Source organism: Mobula birostris, chromosome 18, assembly GCF_030028105.1.
Source record: "Mobula birostris isolate sMobBir1 chromosome 18, sMobBir1.hap1, whole genome shotgun sequence".
In the NCBI taxonomy this organism is placed as follows: domain Eukaryota; kingdom Metazoa; phylum Chordata; class Chondrichthyes; order Myliobatiformes; family Myliobatidae; genus Mobula; species Mobula birostris.
Genome location: NC_092387.1, coordinates 7605530 through 7630388, shown reverse-complemented (window position 1 = coordinate 7630388; position 24859 = coordinate 7605530). Strand labels below are relative to the sequence as shown.

General features: G+C 43.7%; 1 protein-coding gene across 4 annotated transcripts in view; it reads right to left on the bottom strand.

Moving 5' to 3' along the window:
- crtc3 (CREB regulated transcription coactivator 3) overlaps positions 1-24859 on the bottom strand; it is a 107452-nt gene that overhangs the window by 33987 nt on the left and 48606 nt on the right. For 2 of the 4 annotated variants that reach the window (XM_072282130.1, XM_072282131.1), the window contains exons 3-4: positions 9471-9605; positions 5054-5115 (exon numbers count right to left, since the gene is read on the bottom strand). In XM_072282130.1, the coding sequence (XP_072138231.1) occupies positions 5054-5115; positions 9471-9605 (197 nt within the window). Of the gene's footprint in view, positions 1-5053; positions 5116-9470; positions 9606-17193; positions 17307-19021; positions 19136-24859 lie in introns of those variants that run through there. The other 2 variants (XM_072282132.1, XM_072282133.1) reach the window with 2 other exon arrangements.

Genomic DNA, 24859 nt, shown 5'->3' with positions numbered 1-24859 from the left:
GCTGAGTCGGTGGTAAGGAAGGCAAATGCAATGTTAGCATTCGTTTCCAAAGGACGACAAAAAAAGAGCAAGGATGTAATGCTGAGGCTGTATAAGACAAGGGTCCCCAACCTTTTTTGCACTGTGGACTGGCCGGCCTGGGGGGGGGGTCAACTTTCTCACTCCCAAATTAGGGACAAAAGTAGCAGTCAAATACGAGACACTTGTGTTTACCCTAAGAAAGATTACCATGACCATGAAGCCTTGCATGCGTGATGTGCGCATACGGTGTACGTGCCAATTTTTTTTCTACAAATCAGTTTTGGCTTAATCTTCCCGATTCTGTTAAGTGAAACTACACCGTACATACATCATTCCTACTTTACGTAGGCTGTGTATTTATCATATCATTCCTACTTTTACTCTACGTTAGTGTTATTTTAGGTTTTGTGTGTTATTTGGTATGATTTGGTAGGTCAGTTTTTGGGTCTGGGAACGCTCAAAAATTTTTCCCGTATAAATTAATGGTAACTGCTTCTTCGCTTTACGCCATTTCGGCTTACAAATGGTTTCATAGGAACGCTCTACCTTAGCAGGGGAAATACGGGACAAGGGTGGTTCCGTATGGGACAAACTAATTTAGCCCAATATACAGGTTGTCCTGGCTAATACGGGACAGTTGGCAACCCTATGTTCAAGTTCAACAGTGCGTGACAGGGAATGAGGAAAGGTGCAGCTGACTCATATTGTTTCATATCGCCAAATCATATCGTTTCCTCGTGGCCCGGTAGCACATGCTTTGCGGCCCGGTGGTTGGGGACCACTGATACAAGACATTGGTGAGGAGGCCTCACTTGAAGTACTGTGAGCAGTTTTAGGTCCCTTATCTGGCAGTTGAGAGAAGAGGTTCACAAGAACGATTCTGGGAACAAAAGGGTTAACATACACAGAGTGTTTGTTGGTTCTGGGCCTACACTCATTGGAGTTTAGAAGAATGGGGGAGGGGGGTGGGATGGGGAGGGAACTCATAGAAACCTGTCAAATACTGAAAGGCTGAGATAGAGTGGAGAGGATGTTTGCTATCGTGGGTGAGTCCAGGACCAGAGGGCACAGCCTCAAGATAGAGGGATGTCCATTTTGAACAGAGACGAGGAAGAATTTCTTTAGCTCAAAGGTGTGGGATTTAAACCTGTGGAATACATTGGCACTGACAGTTGTGGAGGACAAGTCATTGAGTATATTTAAAGCAGAAATTGATAGGTTCTTAAGTCAGGGCATCAAAGGTTACAGGGAGAAGGCAGAAGTAAGGGGTTGAGAGATATAGCAAATCAGCCATGATGGAATGGCAAAGCAGACTCGATGGGCTGAGTGGCCTAATTCTGCTCCTATATTTTATGGTCTATTTCTGCAGTTTCTGTGATCTATCTCTAGGTGGCTGTGCAGTTGTTAAGTGGTACACTAACTGCTGCGGAACGCATCAAGAGATTGGTGCACGAGAAGACAACATAACAAAACTCCACTGCCAGAAATCCTTGGACAAACATCACTGTTCAGGCTTTCCCCAGGGCACTATCCTTCAATTCGCATGCCTCTCATACTAACTGCTTCAATAGAAAAGCGAATATTTTTCTAGCAAATAGTTTTAGGGATATTTTAGATTATCTGCCAACACTTTCCACGAACTCACACAGAATTTGGGGCCTCTACTGTGGGAGCTGAGAACTTTCAAATGAAAAGCCAACTGGAGTTCTTGTAACTTTCGAATCTCCTGCCAGTCTCTGTCTGGGCTGGATTTGAACAATGTTTCAGGGAACAAATGAATGTTTTTTTTTCCTCTGTGCCCTTTAAAGGGAGGATAGTTAAAACTTGGGAAACAGGTTTTGGGATGGAGTGATAGAGCAAATACCTTTGCCTTACGAACAAAGGTAACAGGGCACTGAGTAACAACAACTATGGACATGGTGAGGAAGTCAAGTTTGTAAATAGCAGTTAGCACAGCTCATGACTAAATAGCAGGGAATATCCAGAAAGACACCCTGGTTAGTAGAATGAGTTGGTAGCCAGCACCATCTGTATTATTTGAGGAATTTAAAAGGATGTTGAGTAAAATTAAACATAAAGTTTAACATCTTGAAAAATAATGCACATTTTGCATCAGAGCTAAAGGTCTATAAGAGCAACAGATTCCATATTCCACAAGGAATAGTTGGTGTCCAAAACAACTTGGCAGATGTACAAACAGATGGACCTCTGCTTCCAGTAAGTTTTCTTTGATTGCTTGTTCCTGGAGCAGCTCGATTTGGACATTACGAATCCCTGAGAAGAACCACATTGCCAGTTCCCACGAGTGTATTACTGGACTTGGCCACTTCCAGCAATATGGACGTCCAAACATTACAGCCAGCCCAACGAGCGGTTCACTGCACATGGTTGAAACTGGGCCAAGTTTCCAGCACCACATCCCCTGCCCAACACACTTTTCTCCCTCTCTGCACATGGTGGATACAGGAACCACGTTAACGAACCCCTACCACAGTTAATTAACCACCATTCCCAAGTGACAGAGGCGAGCTAATGGTAGGGGTAGCTCTCTGTACCGAATCCATTCCTTTATTCTACTAAGCCGTTCCTAATGTCAGAAGCACTAAAGATTTTAGGGAGCTCGAGGCTTTAAAACTATAGAGGTAATTTTGTCAGAGATTTTATATACCCTGACCATTGGGCTTGGTTGAAGTGCAGACTAGGCCTCAAGCTGCGGGGTTGCCTGTAGCAGCCACCCCGGGGGGAAGAAGAGACGCTGAAGGCAGTGTGGGAGAGAGAATAATGCAGCAGGCATGCTGGAGTTCATGCTGATTGGGGGCTGGCCCCTCCAGAGCTTGCAAAATGGAAAACAATCTGGGTTGCATTCACTTGTGGTCTGCAGTGGGCTTGCTCTAAGATCCAGGCATGATTAGTCTACAGGACGTGGGCTATGTTATACTTTATGTGTGTGTGACTGCATGTTTACTGCTGTCTTTCCTGGGCTGTACGTGCCTTCTACTGCGTGTGACTGTCTGTACTGTGTTTTGCACCATGGCCCCAGAGGAAAGCTGTTTTCGTTCGGCTGTATTCATGTAAGGCTGAATGATAATTAAACTTGAATTTGAATATCCATGACATCCCCAATTTCTAACAAATAGATGGGATGGAAATATGTGCTTTACTGAATTTGAAGCAGCAAGATGTCTGGGAACCACCAATCTCACAGCTGCCAGGTAATAAATGAGTTCTGAGCAACACAAAGAACATTGGACCCTCTGAAAATGGCCCAGCTCCTGAGATCAGATTAAAAGGCACTTTGTAGTAATCGAGACAACTTTAATGCATCTCAGTGATGCAAGTCTATTACTCTTTTGTGGACGCTGTTGGAAATAAGAAGGTTTTCTGAAAGAAAAAGGCAGATCAGGGCAACTGACCTTTCCTCCATGTTAATTGTTAAACACAACACCCAAGTTTCATTCCATCCTTCTGAACGGGTACAAGATATTTTACAAACCCTCCCAGGAGGGCTGGAACCTGGAACTGCCCTTCAGAATGCAGCCACACCAATGGGCAGAAATCAAATCATTTGAGGACAAAATGATGAATGGCAGCTTGAACCCAGTGAACTTTTGTTTATGGAAGAGATTCATCAATTTAGAGGACACAGTGGAGACAGACATTACACAAAGTCAACTCTGCATTTCTGTATCTTGACATAGTGTGTTCAGTTCTGGTCACCTCATTAAAGGAAGGACATGGAAACTGTCGAAACGGTGCAGAGCAGATTTACCAGGATGCTGCATGTCCTATGAGGACAGGCTAAGTGAGCTAGGGCCTTTCACTTTGGAGTGCAGGAGAACGAAAGGTGACTTGATAGAGGTGTACAAGATGATCAGAGTGGACAACTAGAGACCTTTTCTTCAGAGTTGATATGGCTAATACGGGAGGGCATGATTTTAAGATGATTGACAGAAAGTATAGGGGATGTCAGAGATCTTTTTTTTTTAAAATGCAAAATGCATGGAACGTTCTGCCAGGGGTGGTGATGAAGGCTGATAAATTAGGGACACTTAAGATGCTCTTAAATAGGCACATGGAGGAAAGAAACATGAAGGGCGTGCGGGAGGGATTTTCTTTCATCCATGTGCCTATCTTAAATGTCTCTACCATCACTCCTGGCAGCACATTCCACGCACCCATCACTCTCTGTGTAAAGAAAAAAAAACTCCCTTGAACAATCTCTCTATACTTTCCTCTAGTCACTTTCAAACTATGCTCCTCACAGAAGCCATTTCTTCCCTGGGAGAAAAAAAGGTGCTGGCTATCCACCCTATCAATGTCTCTTATGATCTTATACCCTATCTTACTTAAGTCTTCTCTCATCCTTCTTCACCCCAAGATCAACCTATCCTCAAAAGATATGTTCTCGAATCAAGACAGTAACATGGCAAATCTCCTCTGCATCCTCTTTAAAGATCCTACATCTAATAATGAGGTGATCAGAAATGAATATAATCTTGAAAATGTGGTCTAACCGGAGTTATATAGAGCTGTAAAATTACCTCACAGCTCTTGAATTCAATCTCCCGACTAATGTAGGCCAACACACTAAACACCGTAACAACCTTATCAACTTGCGCGAAGAGTTTGAGGGATTGAGGGACGCAAACCCCAAGATTCTTCTGTTCCTCCACACTGCCTAAGAGTCCCACCATTATCCTTGTACTCTGCCTTTAAATTAAGACTTTCCAAAGTGAATCACTTCACACTTTTTCAGATTGAACTCCAGCTCTGCATCCTATCAATGTCCCAGTGTAACCTTTGACAATTGACACTATCCACATCACCATCGACCTTCATATCATCTTCCATTTTACTATCCCACCCTTCCATTTCCTCATCATCAATATAACATGAAACCGGAAAGAATGATCTGCTGAAGTCTCTTGGAATCAGTGGACAGTTCAGCACGATAATAACTGGACACAATGCAAGAGACTTAAATAAAATCACTAACATTACACGGGGTACGTCCAACCACACACTGTCTTACCGTCTCCAGCTGGTATCTGGCGGTGGCGAAAGATAAATTGACCCGTACGGGGAACTGTCAAAGTGCATACGTTAAGGAAAAACTGAATTTTAACATTTGTTACGAATAGTTTCATCATCATACACTTCACACAATACAGAACAAAAATGGCAATCTAGAACTAAAGTTATTCCTCCCCATCTCTGTTCTAAAGGGACGTCCTTCTTTTCTGAGGCTGTGCTCTCTGGTCCTAGACTGACCCACATCCTCTCCGTGTCCACTCTAAAAAAACATTCAAAAATTCAAAGTAAATTTATGAGAACAAAGTGCGTATATGTCACCCATATACAACCCTGAGATTAATTTTCTTGTGGACATAATAAATCCATAATAGAATAATCATACAGGCACTCTTTCTTGGCATTTTAATATTTGACAGGTTTCAATGAGATAACCCCCAGCCCAAATTGGGAACCTAATGATTGGACATATGTAAAGGGGGTATGTTAGAGGTAGATGATAATGAAGGGTTAACTTACAAGGAGAGGATACACAATGTAGGGTATATTTAATGGATATTTGATTACAGATTACAAGATATTAGGAAGAAAACAGTAAGATAGATGGAGAGAAAATATCCACACGAAACAAGATTAGGATTTGGAGATATGGGTGGAAGTTAAAGACAGGCCCTTCAATTTTGGAGCAGTATGGTGATGCTTGCTGTTCACTTGCTTGGCCTGTGCTTCCCTGCAGATTAAAATTCTTAAATTTAAGGCAGAAAGGTACCTGTTACATGAAGTGAGAGAGGATGGAGGTTAGCACTCGGTCAGAGATGAACCATGAGGCCATACAATATAGGAAAAGAATTAGGCCATTTGGCCCATCGAGTCTGCTCCACCATTTCATCATGGCTGATCCATTTCCCTCTCAGCCCCAGTCTCCTGCCCTCTCCCAGTAACCCTTCATGCCCTGACTAATCTAGAACCAACAGTATCTGCCTTATATATACCAATGACATGAAGCATGATCCTGTAAAACAGCAGGACAGCCTTAGGGGTAGAATGAGCTCCCCAAGTTCCTAAAACCTTTGTAGGTAAACAACAAAATATTTTTGCTGGAAATGATTAAAGTGACTGTGTAGAGGGAGCTTTATTCTGTACCCAGTTGATTCTGGTCTACATTGGGAGCATTTGACAGAATGGTGTAGAGCAAAATTTAATCTGCGTCCAATCCATTCTGAATGCCCTGGTGACACTTGCTGGAAGGACATTGAGGGAGCTTTATTCTACACTCAGTAACTACGTTATTAGGTACATCTGTACACCAACAATGCAAATATCTAATCAGCCAATCATGTGACAGCAACTCAATGCATAAAAGCATGCTGACATGGTCAAGAGGTTCAGTTGTTGTTCAGACCAAACATGTGGAAGAAATGTGATCTAGGTGACTTTGACCATGGACTAATTATGGTTCCAGACGGGGTGGTTTGAGTATTATTCTTTATTCTGTGTCCAGTCCATTCCATTCTGACTGCCTTGGAAATAATGCTAGAAAGATGTTGTGGGAGCTTTATTCGATACGCAGTATTGTAACTGCCCTGTCTGGGTTTGGATTTACTTCAGGAGCAGAGGTACCACTGAGAGCATTACAACTGGTTTGTACCACAGTCTGGTATGGAGGTGTGACTGCACAGGATTGGAAAAAAGCTACAGAGGGTTGTAAACTCTGTCAGCTCTATCGTGGGCACTAGGCTCCCCAGCATTGAGGATACTTTCAAAAGGTGAAGTCTTAAAAAGGCAGCACCCATCATCAAGGACCCCCATCAGCCAGAACATGCCCTCTTCTCATTTCTATGGAGGAAGCCCAGGAGTCTGTAGACACACACTCAATGATTCAGGAACAGCTTCTTTCCCTCCGCCATCAGATTTCTGAATGGACAAGTCCATGAATACTACCTCACAACTTCTTTTCTTTTTTTCTCTCTTTTTGTACTACTTAATTTTATATATTAATAAATAAATAACAACAAATTTCACAACGTATGCCAGTGATGTTAAACCTGATTCCGGTTCTGTTTTGCTCAAGCACAAACCTTTTTCTTGCTGACCCAGCATCTATATCTACTCAGGAACACAAGGAATTACCAAAATCCAAGCCCAGGGAGGGCTTGTACATAGCCCCAATTCCAGATACAAGCCCAGGGAGGGCTTGTACACAGCCCCAATTCCAGATACAAGCCCAGGCTTGTGTACTGCAGGTGTTGGAAATCTAGAGCAACATACAAAAAATGCTGGAGGAACTTAGCAGGTCAGGCAGCTTCTTTGGAGAGGAAAAAACAGTCAACGTTTCGGACCAAGACCCTTCATGACACTTACGAGTCCTAATGAAGGGTTTCAGTATAAAACGTTGGCTGTTTATTTCTCTCCATAGATGCTGCCTGACCTGCTGAGTTTCTCTAGCATTTTGTGAGCCTTGATGTAACATCTCTTCCAGAAAGTAGTTACTTACAGACCAGAGTGTCTCACTATCCTGGATCTGAGCTAGCAGGCAGACAACTCGTCAACAAAGGGCAGAGCAGGACTGACACTTTACCAAGCAGAAGGTGGCTTCATAAACACCTGGTGTTTGACTAGGAATCAGAGTACCTAATTGTGGGGACTTTCTGTGTTATTGGCTCTACTCTTGAGGCCACCTGTTGTTCCGGGTCAACCACAGATGCTACATTGTGGCTGTCCACATTCCATATGGAGGATAAGCAGTTGCCCATGCAACAGGCTCCCTTTCTCCACACAACTGATGAATCCAAAGGAAGGGCAGAAACAGATACAGTTCGGCACCAGCAACATCAGAGAAGTTGCCCGTTAATGTTGATCCCAACATAGGACTGTCTTAGGGACTCCAACTCCAGATTTTTCCTCAGGATTTTCTCCCAAAGACTTCCCCAGTGGATATAGCCATAAGGTCGTGGAGGTTAGAACATAGAACATGGAATAGTACAGCACAGTACAGGCCCTTCGGCCCACAATGTTGTGCCAACCCTCAAACCCTGCCTCCCATATAAGCCCCCACCTTAGATTCCTCCATATACCTATCTAGTAGTTTCTTAAACTTCACTAGTGTATCTGCCTCCACCACTGACTCAGGCAGTGCATTCCACACACCAACCACTCTCTGAGTAAAAAAACCTTCCTCTGATATCCCCCTTGAACTTCCCACCCCTTACCTTAAAGCCATGTCCTCTTGTTTTGAGCAGTGGTGCCCTGGGGAAGAGGCGCTGGCTATCCACTCTATCTATTCCTCTTATTATCTTGTACACCTCTATCATGTCTCCTCTCATCCTCCTTCTCTCCAAAGAGTAAAGCCCTAGCTCCCTTAACATCTGATCATAATGCATACTCTTTAAACCAGACAACATCCTGGTAAATCTCCTCTGTACCCTTTCCAATGCTTCCACATCCTTCCTATAGTGAGGTGACCAGAACTGGACACAGTACTCCAAGTGTGGCCTAACCAGAGTTTTATAGAGCTGCATCATTACATCGCGACTTTTAAACTCTATCCCTCGACTTATGAAAGCTAACAGCCCATAAGCTTTCTTAACTACCCTATCCACCTGTGAGGCAACTTTCAGGGATCTGTGGACATGTACCCCGAGATCCCTCTGCTCCTCCACACTACCAAGTATCCTGCCATTTACTTTGTTTGAGGTCAGAGTTTTTCTTCTCCTGGATAAGCTGCCAACCACGGCTGACGAACTCCATCCACCTGAAGTGACCGGTTTTAAGGTGCAAATAACCTGCCTTTGCCCCTTCTCTTGTTTTTGGAAATGGTTCTGCTGGGTTTAGTAGCTAAGTCACATGTAAAGTCCAGAAGCTGGACTTGGCTGTCAGAGGCCATTTGAGATGCATGGCCGTTGGGGGGGCATTTAATAGATAGTGGGGGCTTATCCTCAGTACTCCAACACCCCACAACCCCAGCAATAACAACCTGATCACGACCCTCCAAACACCCCACCACCACGACCCTTGCCACCAACTGGATATGACAATCTTTAAGGAAACATCCTGTGAAAAGGCTAACTATCTACTCATTCTATGCCTCTCTAACTTACATTCTTCTTTCAGGCTGCCCCTCAAATTTTGACACTCTGGGGAAAACAGCACCAGTCTGTCAAATTTCCAATCAAGGCAACATCCTGCTGAAACTCTTCTGCACCTTCTCCAAAGCCTCCATATCCTTCCTATGGTGTGTGGACCCGATCTATACACAATACTCAAAATGTGGACAAATCAAAGTTTTATACAGCTGCAATGCAAGTAGTTTCAGCAATTGAATATTTTAGAATCCTCCAGGATCCAAGTAAAACATTATGTTTCTAAGACCATCAATTAAATGGAAGTGTGGGAAGAGACAGGAAAATGGTCAAGGATATTTGGCGTCCATGTTTATCCATTGGCGACTGACGGCGGTGAGGAGACATTAAGTGACTTCGATCACGTTGAACCCTCTCCACCAAACCATGATGTCGTGTTCCTCGTGCAGAATCTAGTGCTGGATGCAACAAACCCTGAGGGAAAGAGAGAAAAAATAAGTTTTAAATGTTGCCCAGCATCATTCTATCCAAAGATCAGAAGATCTAAGACATAGAAGCAGAATTAGGCCATTTGGTCCATCAAGTCTGCTCCGTCATTCAATGATGGCTAATTTATTTTCCCCTCTCAACTCCATTCTCCTGCCTTCTCCCTGTAACATTTGACACTCATCCTAATCAAGAACCTATCAACCTCTACTTTAAATATACTCAATGACTTGGCTTTCATAGCCATTTGTAGCCGTGAATTCCACAGATTCATAACCCTGTGGCTAAAGAAATTCCTCCTCATTTCTGTTCTAAGGGGATGACCTTCTATTCTGAGGCTGTTCCCTCTGGCCCTAGACTTCCCCACTATTTGAAACATCCTCTACCTGTTCACTCTATCTAGGCCTTTCAATAATCAATAGATTTCAATGAGATACCTCCTGCCCTCAAACCCTCGATTTTCTGAACTCCATCAAGTACGGGCCCAGAACCATTAAGTGAATGGTTAACTCTTTCATTCACGGGATCATTCTCGTAAACCTCCTCTGGACCCTCTCCAACGCCATCACATCCTTTTTGAATGTGTCCGATCAATAGGTCACCATCAATCCACACTGCAATACCAGTTTCATCAGACGACAAACTCAATGCACTGACAACATGACAGCTACTTCAGTGCAGATGGACAAACCTCAGTGATACACGACTCAGTCAGGCACAGGATCAGATACCTGTACTTATACAGCAACTGAAACAGGAACACAAATCGACATAATTTTACTTCAAAAGTCAGGTATCTGGATCGAGGATCAAACAGAACAATTTTAAGGAGCATCTTAAAGGAAGGAAGTAATGCAGAAGGATTGAGAGAGGAAATGAGAGACTCTAGGATGGGTGCAAACAGTGGAATGAGCAAAATACTAGAAACACTCAGCAGGTCCGACAGCATCTTTGGAAAGAAAATTGGAGTCAATGCTCCAGGTCCATGTTCATTGTCATTCTTGGGAATGAGAAAATCAAGTTAGCTTCCAGCAGCACTGAAGGCCAGGGAAGGGTGAGTAGAACAAATAAGAGGAAACACACCCCAGTCCTCATCGAGTGATCTGAAGTAGAAAGAGTTAACAATTTCAAGTTCCCGGGTGTCAATATCTCTGAGGATATACCCTGGGCCCAACATATTGAAACAGTTACAAAGAATGATTGACAGCGGCTATGTTTCATAAGGAGTTTGAGGAGATTTGGTACATCACCAAAGACGTTCACAGAATTTCTATAGATGTAAAGCATTCTAACAGGCTAGTTTGGTATGGCGGGGGGGGGGCATTCCACGGGATTGAAAGAAGCTGCAGAAAGTGGTAAACTCAGTCAGCTCCATTATGGGCACTGCCACACTCCCCACCCCAGCATCCAGGATATCTTCAAGGAGCAATACCTCAAAAAGGTGGCATCCATCATTAAAGATTCCCATCACCTAGGACAGGGGTCCCCAACCTTTTTCGCACCGCAGACCGGTTTAATATTGACAATATTCTTGCGGACTGGCCGACCGGTGGGGGGGGAGGGGGAGGTGTTAATCACGACCGGAATATAGGTGATAAGTCAATTATAAGTCACTTATCAGTGGCTAATACACTTAATTTTGTTTCTAAAAGGGTGTATCTAACAAATTTAATATTAAACACACAGCGCATATTTTCCTCGCATGAATATAGTGATAAGTCAATTATGTCATAAGGGGGTTCCTTATGTCCAGTCTATTCCGCAATTTAGTTTTCGTTGCATTCACTGCAGAAAACTCCGCTTCGCAGAGATATGATGTTGGAAATGGAAGCAACGTTTTCAGTGCTTTCGTGGCTATCTCAGGATATTCAGCCTTGACTTTGATCCAGAATGCCGGCAGAGATGTTATGTCAAACATACTTTTCAGCCCGCCGTCATTTGCAAGCTTGAGTTGATCTTCTTCCCGCGCTGACATGGATGATTCACCGGGGACATTCACAAATGGGTCACGGACCCATTCCTTTGCAGGACTTGGGTCATTTGCGGTTGGGAAGTAACGCTCGAATTCTGTCGACAGCGAAGACAGGTGTTCGTGCACCAGCTGTGAGCCTCAGTCTCTCCCAAAATCCCAGTTAATGTTGGGAACATGTCAAATATGCCCCTATCCACTCGCTGACCCTCCAGTTCCAGTTTGGCTGTGAAAGCAGACACTTTATCTGCCAACTTGAAGACAGTTGTCATTCTCCCCCGAAGTGACAAATTGAGTTCATTGAGCAGGTTGAAGATGTCAGACAGATAAGCGAGTTTTGCTATCCACTCCTCGTCACTAAAGAGTACTGCCAGTGGTGACTTTCTTCTTGAAAGAAATCTCTGTAGCTGGTCTCTTAACTCAAAAACCCTGGCCAGGGCTCTCCCCCTTGATAGCCACCTGACTTCAGTGTGTAAAAGAAGGCCTTTGTGCTCTGCATCCATTTCCTCACAAAGCTGCTCAAACAGACGTGAGTTAAGGGCTTTTGCTTTGATGTGATTGATAACTTCAACAACGCACTCAATACGTTGTTAAGATCAGGTGACATTTTTCAGCTAGCCAGCATTTCCCAGTGTGTGACACAGTGCGTAGACTGGCATTCAGGAGCAACCTCTTTGACTCGGGTAGTAAAACCAGACTCGTTAAGCCGTTCCAACAGCTGTGCTTCGATGTCCTCCGCTATTTAACCAATTTCCCCCGGGATCAATAAAGTATGACTATGACTATGACTATGTCATTGATTCTCCTTGAAACCGTGGCAGCTGAGAGAGAAACCTGTGTCATCTTGTTAGCTGCAGCTTCTCCCAACAGTTCACGGCACATGTCCTTGGCAGCAGGCAGAATCAATGCTTCACCAACAGTGAAAGGCTCTTTAGCCTTAGCAATACGGCCAGCCACTAAGTACGATGCTCTCAGAGCAGCAGCATTTGTGGATGTGGTGGCTCTCAGCACTTGCTTGCTCACGTTTTTTCCACTCAGAAAACTCAACGGGTTTGCCTTTAAGTGCAGGGTGCTTGGACTCAGGGTTCCGAAGCAGTTTTAGGGGCTTGTCTCCACATATGACACATAGGGGACTTGGAGTGTGCGAGTAACCAGTCGCAATAAAACCATATATTATGTACGACTCGCCGTATTTTCTGTCGAAGGAAGCTTTCTTTTTTTTTCCAGCCTCGGCCTCAGCTGTCTCTGCATTATTGTCATCCTTAGGCCTTTTATGTCCCCTACCATCTCTTCCAAAGAAACTCTCAAGCAACGTTTGTTTTTACTCATCGAGTACTTGCAGGTTAATGACCGACTGATGACTTCGTGTGCGTTCAAGTTCAACAGTGGACATGACAGGGAATGAGAAAAGGTGCAGTTGACTCATATCGTTTCCCCGCGGCCCGGTGGTTGGGGACCGCTGACCTAGGACATGCCCTCTTCTCATTGCTACCGACAGGGAGGAAGCATAGGAGCCTGAAAGCACACACTCAAAGATTCAGGAATAGCTTCTTCCCTTCTGCTGTCAGATTGCCAGGGATGCTGTTGCAGTTCACTGAGCTCTCCCTGGCATCTTAATCACACACACACACTTTACTGTAATTTACAGTTTTTATTTTGTATTGCAATGTACTGCTGCCGCATCACCACATAGGCTGGCAACATTAAACCCGATTCTTATTCTGATTCTGAAAGGGGGTATCTGTGATAAGGCAAAACCAAATGAGTCAAAATGGAAGGAAGAATTAGTTTGTGTCCTTTTGTGTTGGGAAAAGTAGGTCAGTGGAAGATGCCCACAAAGGCAGTCTCTACTATCAGAAAACGAAAAACTGAGCCCAAATCATAGAAAGGTGTTATAAGGAGAAGTTGTACAGATGCTGGAAAACTTGGCAGCTTGGCTCACTGGAGAAACCCAGCAGTTCAGGCAGCATCTATGGAGGATAATAAACAGTTGATGTTTTGGGTTGAGACCCTTCATCAGGACTGGAAATGAAGAGAGAAGAAGCCAAATAAGAAAGCAGGGGGTGAAGGAGGAGTACAAGCTGACAGCTGATAGGTGAGAACAAGTGAAGGGCAAGGTGGGTGAGTGAGGGAAAGGGAATGAAGAGAGAAGATAGGAAATGATAGCTGGAAAGGGTAAAGTGCTGAAGAGATATCAATAGATGAGAGGCCATAGATTTACAGAAAGAGAGAATTGCTTGAATTTAAAACGATGAAACTTAATTCTGATGGAGGATCTTGTCCAGACACATTAGTGAGTGTCATGATTTTCATTGTGATTAGAATCAGAGATGGAGCTCTGTCAGGAAATGGAGTTCATGAACACAAGGAACAATAGATGAATGTCACATGACACAGTCTATTGTTGCACTAACCTCTCCATAGTGAGCAAAAGGAGGGTGGTAAATCCGGGGATGCTGTTGCAGTTCACTGAGCTCTCCCTGGCATCTTATTGTTCTGAAATGAAAGACTGTCGTCACTACAGTCCTTCAGCTCACAGCTGGGGGGGGGGGGGCAGCCAAGAGCCTCAGCCAACCTGTCCGGGAATGTGTGTCCTCACTTAACACTGACATTCAGCAGTTACAACACTGGCCGACTCCAGCTACTGTTTCCGTCAAGTGATTGAAAGAATCCTCACTGATGCTTGGACTGAACACGTTGGTGTCACTTAAGGCTGATTTATACCTGTGCGTCAAATCGACGCCGTAGCCGCAAACCCTACGCAGTGCCTATACGGATCCCTATGCCGTAGCCTGACGCGAACCTCTCCCAAAATGTAACTACACGTCGCGGCAACGCAGACCGCAAAACTGTGATTGGTCTGCTTGGTAGCATCGCATTTCCTCCTACGCTGCAATAGCTTCCAATTGGGCGACTGAAGGGCAGGGAAGGAACACTGGCTGCAATGCTTTCCATAAAGCTTTACAGACCTCCAAAATTATGGAGGACATATTTCGCTTTAATGAAAAAAGACACTAACTTTAAACTTGTTTACCCCGAGAAAGACTACCATGACCGTGAAGCCTTGCAAGGGCAGCTGTGTGTGCATGCATGACGTGCGCGAATTGCAGAGCGACACAGACACACCAATGCACAAGTATAAATGCTCACAATGGCGTAGCCCACTTGCGTAGGTTACGGTGTAAGCTGGTACACACAAGTATAAATCAGCCTTTAGGCCAAAGGCTCAGAATCAGAATGAAATCAGTGTCAGGTTTAATATCACTGGTATATGTTGTGAAATGAGTTGTTTGTTGCAGCAGTACTGCACAATACATGACAAAAAAATTACATTCAGAAATTCATGGGTTCATTGTCCATTGAGAAATCTGATGGCAGACGGGAAGAAGCTTTTCCTGAAGCTGAGTGTGTCTTCAGCCGCTGGTATCCCCCCGTTGATGGTAGCAATAAGAAGGCATGTCCTGGATGATGGGGTCCTCTCTGAGGCAGCACCTTTTGGGGTCCTGGTCTTCATGTACCACCCTTTCACAATCAGTTTTACACTTCTGTCATTAAGGACCCACACCACCCAGGACATGCTTTCTTTCCACTGCGTCTATCAAGGTGGAGGTACAGCAGCCTGAAGACACACAATCAACATTTTAGGAACAGCTTCTTCCCCTCAGCCATCAGATTTCTGAATGGACAATGAACCCATGACACTAGCTCACTATTTGCACGTCCTATTACTTTTTAATTTCTTTTAGTAATTTTATCATGTATTGCACTATACTACTGCTGCAAAGCAACAAAGTTCATGATACAGTATATGGTGGTGCTATAAAGTATAGAATTTTCTCTATTTCTACATAAATATGACCCAAAATGTGATCAGATCTTCATGCAAGTCCTAGAAATAGAGAGAGAACCCAATTAAATAAATAACACAAAAATCATTTATAATGAGAGAAAAATGATCCAATATTACATGTATTTGTTGGAAAAAGTATGTGAACTCTGGGGTAATCCATTCAACAAAAGTTATTTGGAGTCAGGTGTTCCACTCAATGATTTGCAATTGGAGGTGAGGGTTGTAGAGGTGCCCTGCTCTATATAAAAAAAACACACAAAGTTAGGTTACTGACAGAGCTTGCTCTTCTTAAGAAAGATCTGTTTATGTGCACAACGTCTCAATCAAAACAACTCAGAGGACCTTAGAAGAAGAATTGTAGAGATGCTCAAAGCTGGAAAAGGCTACAAAAGCCTTTCTAAAAACCTGAGTGTTCATTACTCCATGGCAAGAGAAATTGCTTACAAATGGAGCAAACTCAGTACTGTTGCTACTCCCCTTATGAGTGGACATCCTGCAAAGATCACACCAAGAACACAATTGCTAACTTGCTGAAGTCTCTGTTCATGTGTCCACCATTAAAAAAAAACACAACACGAATGGTGTTCGTGGAAGGACACCACAGAGGAAACCACTGCTCTCCAAAGCAAGCAAGCAAACAAACAAACATTTCGGTATGTCTCAAGTTTGCAAAAGACCACTTGGATGGTCTACAATGCTTCTGGGACAATGTTCTGCAGACAAATGAAACAAGCAAACTTTTTGGCAGAAATGTACATTGCTATGTTTGGAGGAAAAAGGGCACTGCACTGCACACCAACACCAAAACCACATCAAAACTGTGAAGCAAGGTGTAAAGAGCATCGTGGTTTGGGGCTGCTTTGCTGCTCACGGCCTGGACAGCTTGCAATTGTCGACGGGACAATGAATTCAAAACTCTATCAAGACATTTTACAGGAGAATGTCAGGGTAACAGTCCATCACCTGAAGCTTAATAGAAGTTGGATAACGCATGATCTAAAAGACAAAAGTAATTCAACAACAGAATGATTTAAAAAGAAGAAAATTTGTGTTTTGGGATGGCCAAGTCAAAGTCCTGACCTTAATTTTATAGAAATGTTGTGGAAGGAACTGAAGCGAGCAGCTCATGCAAGGATGCCCACCAACATCCCAGAGTTGAAGCAGTTTTATAAGGAGGAATGGCCTAAAATTCCTCCAAGTCAATGTGCAGGACTGATCAACATTTATTGGAAATGTTTGGTTGAAGTTATTGCTATACAAGGGGGTCACACTAGTTACTGAAAGCAGAGGTTCACATACTTCTTCCAACAAATACATGTAATATTGGATCATTTTTCTCAATAAGTGAATGAACAAGTATAATGTTTTTTGTGTTATTTATTTATTTAATTGGGTTCCCTGTAGTTTTAGGACTTATGTAAAAATCTGATCCCATTCTAGGTCGTATTTATGCAGAAATAGAGAAAATTCTAGAGGGTTCACAAACTTTCTAATACCACTGTACCATACAGTCGATGATAAACTTAATTCTGATTCAAATTGTGACTCAGTTACATAAGTAAATGCCCACAACTTGCAACAATCTGGCGTTAACCTGTTAACCCGGCTGTAGTGCTACAGCTAGTTGGTATGTTATCATCCCACCAAGCTCCCAACCCTGTGAGATCTGTTGCAACACATAAAAAATTGGAGGAACTCAACAAGTCAGGCAGCACCTATGGAGGGAAATTTACATGTTTCAGGTTGAAACCATTTACCTGGTCTGAAAGATAGAGAGAAAAAGCCAGTATGAAGAGGCGGTGAAGAGACTGGCAGTCTCTTGCTGTCTCTCTCTTGGGACCCAAGTCCATCTTGGGGTTACATATTCTCTCTGATTATGGTCCAAGAGAAAGACAAACAGCAACTGAGACCACATCCCTTGCATTATACAAGTGAACTATCACACTTCAATTATTTTGATCATGAGAATTTTGTGCACAACTTGTAATATACACCTACCCCACTTCCCTTTCTCCCATGATCTACTCTCTTCTATCAGATCTCTTCTTCTTCTTCAGCCCTTTACCTCTTTCACCTATCACCTCGCAACTTCTCACTTCATCCCGCTCCCCCACCTACCTACCCCCTCACCTGGTCTCATCCATTACCTGCCAGCTTGTACTCATTCCCCTCCCATCTCCTTTCCAGAACTAATAAAGAGTCTCAACCAAAAATATCGGTTGTTCATTTCCCTCCATAGATGCTGCCTGACCTACTGAGTTCCTCCAGCATTTTGTGTGCGTTGCTTCGAATTTCCAGGATTTGCAGAATATTGTGTTTAATATTACATGACAATGCAAAAATAAGATGCTATCCCTAACTGTCAATGAGCTAGTGACGAGGTTCTTTCTAAGACCTACAGCATAACAAACCATGTCAATCTCAACAGGAACTAACTTTGGCCCACCTAGTCCATGCTAAACTATTAATCTGCCTAGTCCCATTGACTCGCACCTGGACCATAGTCCTCCATTCCCCTCCCATCCATGTACCTATCCAAATTTGTCTTAAATATTGAAATCAAACCCGCAACTACCATTTCCACTGGCAGCTCATTCCACACTCCCACTACCCTGAGTGAAGATGTTCCTCATGTTCCCTTTAAACATTTCACTTTTCATCTTTAACCCATGACCTCCAGATCTAGTCACACCCAACCTCGTTGGAAAAAGCCTGCTTGCATTTTTCCTATCTCTACCCCTCTTAGTTTTATGCCCCTCTGTTGAGTCTCTCCACATTCCCAGGAGTGTAGGGGAATGAAGTCTTAACCTATTGAAGCTTTCCCTATAACTCAAGTCAAGTCCTGGCAACGTCTTTGTAAATTTTCTGTGCACTCTTTCAATCTTACTAATCAATTACAAACCAAATGAGTGCAGACAATGCTGTCTCTGACAGCTCAGAATTCCCAGTGAGATGCTCCCTGTGGCTCAGATTGAATGGGTAGTAAATATGAAGCTTTCTCCAGCTGACAACACTGATGTCCATTAGGACAGCACAGCAACAACTGGAGATATTGAAGTGATCAACCCTTATAATGTCAGCCCCTCCTCATTGGGCACAGAATGCACGAGGCTCAGTAACTTCTGAAAGCGCAGATAACATTTAGAGCAACACCAATCGAAGAGAATCCTTGACTAAATGCCACATCACAATAGATTCTCAAAGGAATGGAACTTTTACCTTAAAAGCCAGCATCTTTGGAATATGTTTGAAAGAGAATAAATCATTGCATCTAGTTCATCAGCGCAGCTTCAGAACAGAAGGGCATCCCTTATGAACAGATATGAGGAGGAATTTCTTAAGACTGAGAGTAGTGAATCTGTGGAATTCATTGCTACAGATAGTTGTGGAGGCCAAGTAATTGGGTATATTTAAAGTGGAGGTTGATAGGCTCTTGATTAGTCAGGGCATCAAAGGTTATGGGAGGAAGGCAGGAGAATGGGGCTGAGAGGGATAATAAATCAGTTATGACAGAATAGTGGAACAGACTCAATGGGCTGACTGGCCTAATTCTGCTCTTATATCTTCTGGTTTTATCAGTCATACCTCAGCCGGTATTTTCTGTGGTTCAGTCATGGCCTCAGACTAAATGTCACAAAGGTTTAGGTGGGATGACACTGATCACGTTGGCAAAGAATTACCAACAGAGAGCAAATTCCATTTCCTAGAGGACACTGAAACAACAATATTGGGTGAGACTAGAACAGGAAGTCATAAGTTGAAAGGTGAAATGTTTACAGGAAAATCCCAGAGGGTGGTGCGAGTATAGAACAAGCTGCCTGAGGAAGCGGTAGATGTTCATTCAAAGGGGCCCGTGGAGGGAGGGGCCTGGGGAGGGACGCGGGGCAAGAGGTACGTTCTCCAATGACTGCATGGATTTGTTTTGTTGTTCCAGTTTCCCCCCACATTTCAAATACGTACAGGTTAGTAAATTGTGGTCATGCTAAGTCAGCGTTGGAAGCAAGGTAACACTTGCAGACAGCCTCAGCTCATCCTCAGACCGTGTTAATGCAAACAACATATTTCACTGTATGTTTTAATTAATGTACATGTGACAAATAAAGCTAATCTGTTCTATTACTTTACACAAATCCCAAGGTCTATTTCTTGTACTAAAACATATTCTAAAAGGTCATGTCCTTCCCATTCACTTACCCAGCAAATGACTCACAGTCAACTATAGCATCTATCTCTCTGTCATGAGCAAACTTACTCCCCTCATTCAGATCACTGATGGGGCCCCAGCTTCAATGCCTGTAGAGCACTCTACTGGTCACAGACTTAAACTAAAAACAAGCCATTTTATCCCTGGTTCACCTTCCCCCTGTTAACCCATTTTCAATGCATGTTGGGATATTAAAGCTGCAACAACATCAGCCCTCTCAAAAAGTAAAACATTTGCAGGAACTCAGTGGACCAGGCAACATCTGTGGGAGGAGATGGACAATCAATGACTCAGGTCGAGACCCTCAGAACCAGAGGGGATAACTTCACTCACCCAAACACTAAACTGCTCCTACAAACTATGGACTCACTTTCAAGGCTCTTCATCTCATGTTCTCGATATTTATTGTTTATTTATTTATTTTTTTTTGTATTTGCACAGTTTGTTGTCTTTTGCACTCTGGTTATTTGTCTGTCCTGCTGGAGGCAGTCTTTCATTGATTCTACTGTGGTTCTTGTATTTACTATAAATGCCTGCAAGAAAATTAATCTCAGGGTTGTGTATGGTGACATACGCATACTCGATTAATAAAGTTACTTTGAACTTCACCTGCAGTTTTCAGGACATCTACTCACTTCTGCAGCTGGAGATTCCCACCTGCTTCAAAAGGGCATCAGCCAGTATCCAAGAAGAGCAGGAAAAGCAGGGTGGTGGCCAGCCGCACTCTCATCTACTGTGAGAGGTTGGTCATGGTGGGAATCAACTCCTGCCTTGGCAAGGCCCTGGACCTACTGCAATTTGTCTATTGTCACAATAGGTCCACAGCAGATGTAACCCCATTGCCTCGCCACTCGGCCTTCAATCACTTGGACATAGCAACATCTGCATTCGGTTGCTGTCTATTGCCTACACCTTGGTGTTCAACACCATTATACTAAACAATAAGCTTTGGGTGGCAAGGTAACGTGGTGGTCAGTGTAATACTGTTACGGCGCCAGCAGAACCGGTTCAATTTCCACCACTGTCTGTGTTCTCCCCACGACCATGTGGGTTTCCTCCAGGTGCTCCAGTTTTCTTCCACATTCCAAATACATACTCGTTGGCAGCTTATTTGATGAACAGTCCTAATGAAGGGACTTTGCCCGAAACATTGGCTCTTTACTCCTCTCCAAAGATGCTGCCTGACCTGCTGAGTTCCTCCAGCATTTTGTGTGTGTTACTCTGGATTTCCAGCAACTGCAGAATCTTGTGTTTATTATTAGTATGTTAATTGATCACATGGTGCGGATTCAATGGGCCGATAGGGCCCGTCAACATGGTGCATCTCTAAATAAATAAAAACCTGGGCTTCTATACCCCCAGCTGCAACTGGAGCCCTGCTTTCCTCATTGAGAGACCACAGCTGGTGAGGATCTTTAACAACATCTCCTCCTTGCTGACAATCAACACAGGCATACCTCAAGGTTGTGTGCTTAGCCCTCTGCTCTACTCTGTCTGTACTCATCACTGTGTGCCTGCCAGCACCACTGTTGGCACAGTCTCAGATGGCACTGAGGTGGTATACAGGAGCAAGACAGATCGGTTGCTTGAGTGTAGACGCAACAACAATCTTGCTCTCATGTCAGTAAGACCAAGATATTGATTGCGGACTTCAGGAAGGGGAAGTCTGTAGAACACACACCAGATCTCACTGAGGTGTCAGTGGTGAAAAAAAATCCAAGTTCCTTGTCGTCAACAGCTCAGAGGATCAATCCTACAGTAAACATTCACATGCCAATGGCTATACTTCACTAGGAGAGTAGCTGTGCCACCGGAGACTCTAGCAGATTTCTACAGATGTACTGATTCTGACTGGCTGAATCACCGCACAGGATTGAAAGAGACTCCAGAGGACTGGATACTCAGCCACAACCACCCCACGCCCTGCCACTGAGGACATCTTCAAAAGGTGAGACCTCAAGAAGGTGGCATTCATCACTGAGGACCCTCCCCACCCAGAACATGCTCTCTTCTCATCAGGGAGGAGGTACAGACGACTAAAGTCTCGCACTCAATGTTTAAAGATGAAAGATAAGCTTTGTTTGTCACATGTACATCAAAATGTCAAAACATACAGGTGAAATGTGTCATTTGCGTAACAACCAACATGGTCTGACGATGTGCTGGGGGGCAGGCCACGAGTGTTGTCTTGCTTCCGGCACCAACATAACAAGCCCACAATGAACTCACCCTAACCTATATGGCTTTGGAATGTGGGAAGAAACCAGAGCACCCGGGAGAAATCCATGTGGTCACGGGGAGAATGTACAAACTCCTTACCGACAGTGGTGGGAATTGAACCCCAGTCATTGGCATTGGTAATAGCGTTACACGAGCCCCCACTATGCTGCCCCTCCAACCTCTTCCCCTCTGCTATCATACTTCTAAATGGTCCATAAACCCCACCTTGCCAATCCTCTTTTGTACTATTTCTTACTGTAATTTATAGCAATTTTATGTCTTGCACTGTAATGCTGCCACAAAAATAACAAATTTCACAACATATGATTCAACAGATAACTTTAATAATTTGTGTGACACATTATCAAAGGCCTTTTGAAAGTCAAAATACACATCAATGGCTCACCCTTATGTATTCTGCTTGCTATACAAGAACATTTTTGAATAGATTTATTAAACACGATTTCCCTTTTAGCGACAATTCTATTAGCATTCTCCAACAGCGCTGCCTCTAATTCCTTAATAATAGATACCAGCATTTTTCCAGCAGGGATGAAAGTGTAGCTGAAACCAAGATCACGACTGTGGTGAATGGTGGAAGATACTCAAGATACCGTGATTTGCTCCCGCTGCTTGTGCACCCAAATGTAGAAGACCATGAACAGCCCTGATCCTGATCGTGTCATTTATTCAATGGACTATCGGAATTTAGAGAAATAAAGTCACTCACAACCTCAGGGTGTACTAACGTGTGATGCAGCCAATCACTTATGCTTGAAGTTATCATTATTTGATGTATGGACCTTGGCAGCCAAAAACTATTGAAGCTAAAATACAGAACGTAGAACAGCACAGCACAGGAAAGGTCATTCAGCCCACAACGTTGTGCTAATCTTGATGTCAATTCATGCTAAAAGTCCTCTTCCTCTGCATCATCCATATTCCTTCATTTCTTACACAATAACATATCTATTGAAAAGCCTCAAACTCCACCAAACTGCCTGATTCCTGGTAACGCATTCCAAGCACTATCACTCTTTGCCCCTCACTTCACCTTTAAACCTCACCCCCACCCAATCCACCTTAAAAGCAGGTCATCTGTTGTTTGACATTTCTACCCTGAAGAAAAGAATATAAATGGATACAAATCGGAACGAAAAGAAAACTAAAAATGCTCAGCAGGTTGGTCGGCATCTGCACAGAGAGAAGCAGCTAAATCTTCAGCTCAGTGATCTTTCAATGCCATCCAAACTCCTGAATGCTTCAGATGTTTCCTCCTTCTCCTTCACGGGCTCTCAGTCATCCACCAGAGTAGCTCGGTGTGTTGGTAAGCTCATCTCGGCAGAGGAAAGATGTGGGGCACAGTTTACAATCCCAAGAAAAAGCTCCCTCCAACAAACTGCAGGATTCTGGATATCAGATCAGGTACTCGACTTCCTGAGTGGGATTAACAAGAGAGTAAGGAACAGGAACAGGAACTGGAACCTGGACACAATGTTGTACTGAAACATTTAAATTAGTTATCAAATATCCAACTAAACTAATCCTTTCTGCCTACACCTCTTTCTGTATTCCTGGATGGTCATGTGCCTCTTGAATGCATCTATTATATCTGCCTCCACCACCAACCCGGCAACATATTCTAAGCACCCACCACTCTGTAAACATAACTTGCACACCTCCTTTGAACCTAAATGCATGCCCTCTGGTTTTAGACATTTTGATCCCTGTCTTATCTACTCTGCCCGTGCCCCTCATTACCGTATGAACCTCTGTCAGGTCTCCCCTCAGCCTCTGCCGCTCGAGAGAGAATGACCTACATTTGCTCAACCTCTTCATCCAGGCAATATCCTGGTATTTCTCTTTTGCACTGTCCTCAAAGACTCGACATCCTGCCTGGAGTGGGGTGACCAGAACTGAATGCAATTCTCCAGCTGTGGCCTAGCAAGAGTTTTATAAAGCTGCAGATGTAACTTCCCTGAATTCCTCGAGTAATAAAGGCAAGCTTGCCGTACGCCCTCTTTAAAAGTTGAATGGCAACTTCCTATTGCCAAACGAATGAGATCACTGGGGGGAGGCAACCTGGCCTCGGTAAACAACAGTAAACAAAAAGCCATCAGCTTCCAGTGCCTTTAAGGGCAGAGGCTGGAGTGTTGAAATCCCAGCAGCCGATGCTTGCAGATATTTCGATAATTAACTACCTACCCTGACAGAGAGACATGACGTGGGGATACAGAACACAAACAGAAAGACCTTGAACAGAACAAGCGGGCGGGCAGGCAGGGAGGACAGTAAACACAGATAAAGATGACACAGCTTGATCCCACTTACCTTCTCAAGGACAGCAGCTTCTGACTTAAAACCCAACAGCATTATCCTGTCAATTAAATTCCGCCAATGTCCCCTTACACAGAGAGTCGGTACATAATGAGCTTTCTTCACCCAGTGCCCACATAGTGCAGACTTAATGGCATTTCTTTGAGAATATGCTGGCTGTTTGTCAAGCAAAAACTCAATGATTTCCTGACCAGTTCTACTGCTGTCTGGCCCTGATCTGTTGTTAAGGAGTGAACTGCGTAGATAAATGGTACCCACCTAGAGGACAAATCATCCTCTTGTTCAGCTCAAACTTCTGAGCTGGAAATGTCAACACAGCTAACTATGTTGTTAGATTACCTTTATTTGTCATGTACATCAAAACAGAACTGTGAAATGAGTTGCTTGCATTAACAGCTAACACAGTCTGAGGATGCGCTGGGGGCAGCCCGCAAGTGCTGCCATGCTACCAGCTCCAACATTGCATGCCCACAATTTACATACGTCTTTGGAATGTGGGAGGAAACCAGAGCATGTGGAGGAAACCCACAAGGTTACAGGGAGAACATACAACCTCTTTACAAACAGCATAATAAAATCACTCAACAATGGTTTAGTGAGTATACCCTCCAAGCTAAGCAGTCACTTTAAAAGCAACATAAAGGCACTTGCTCCAAGGCCAC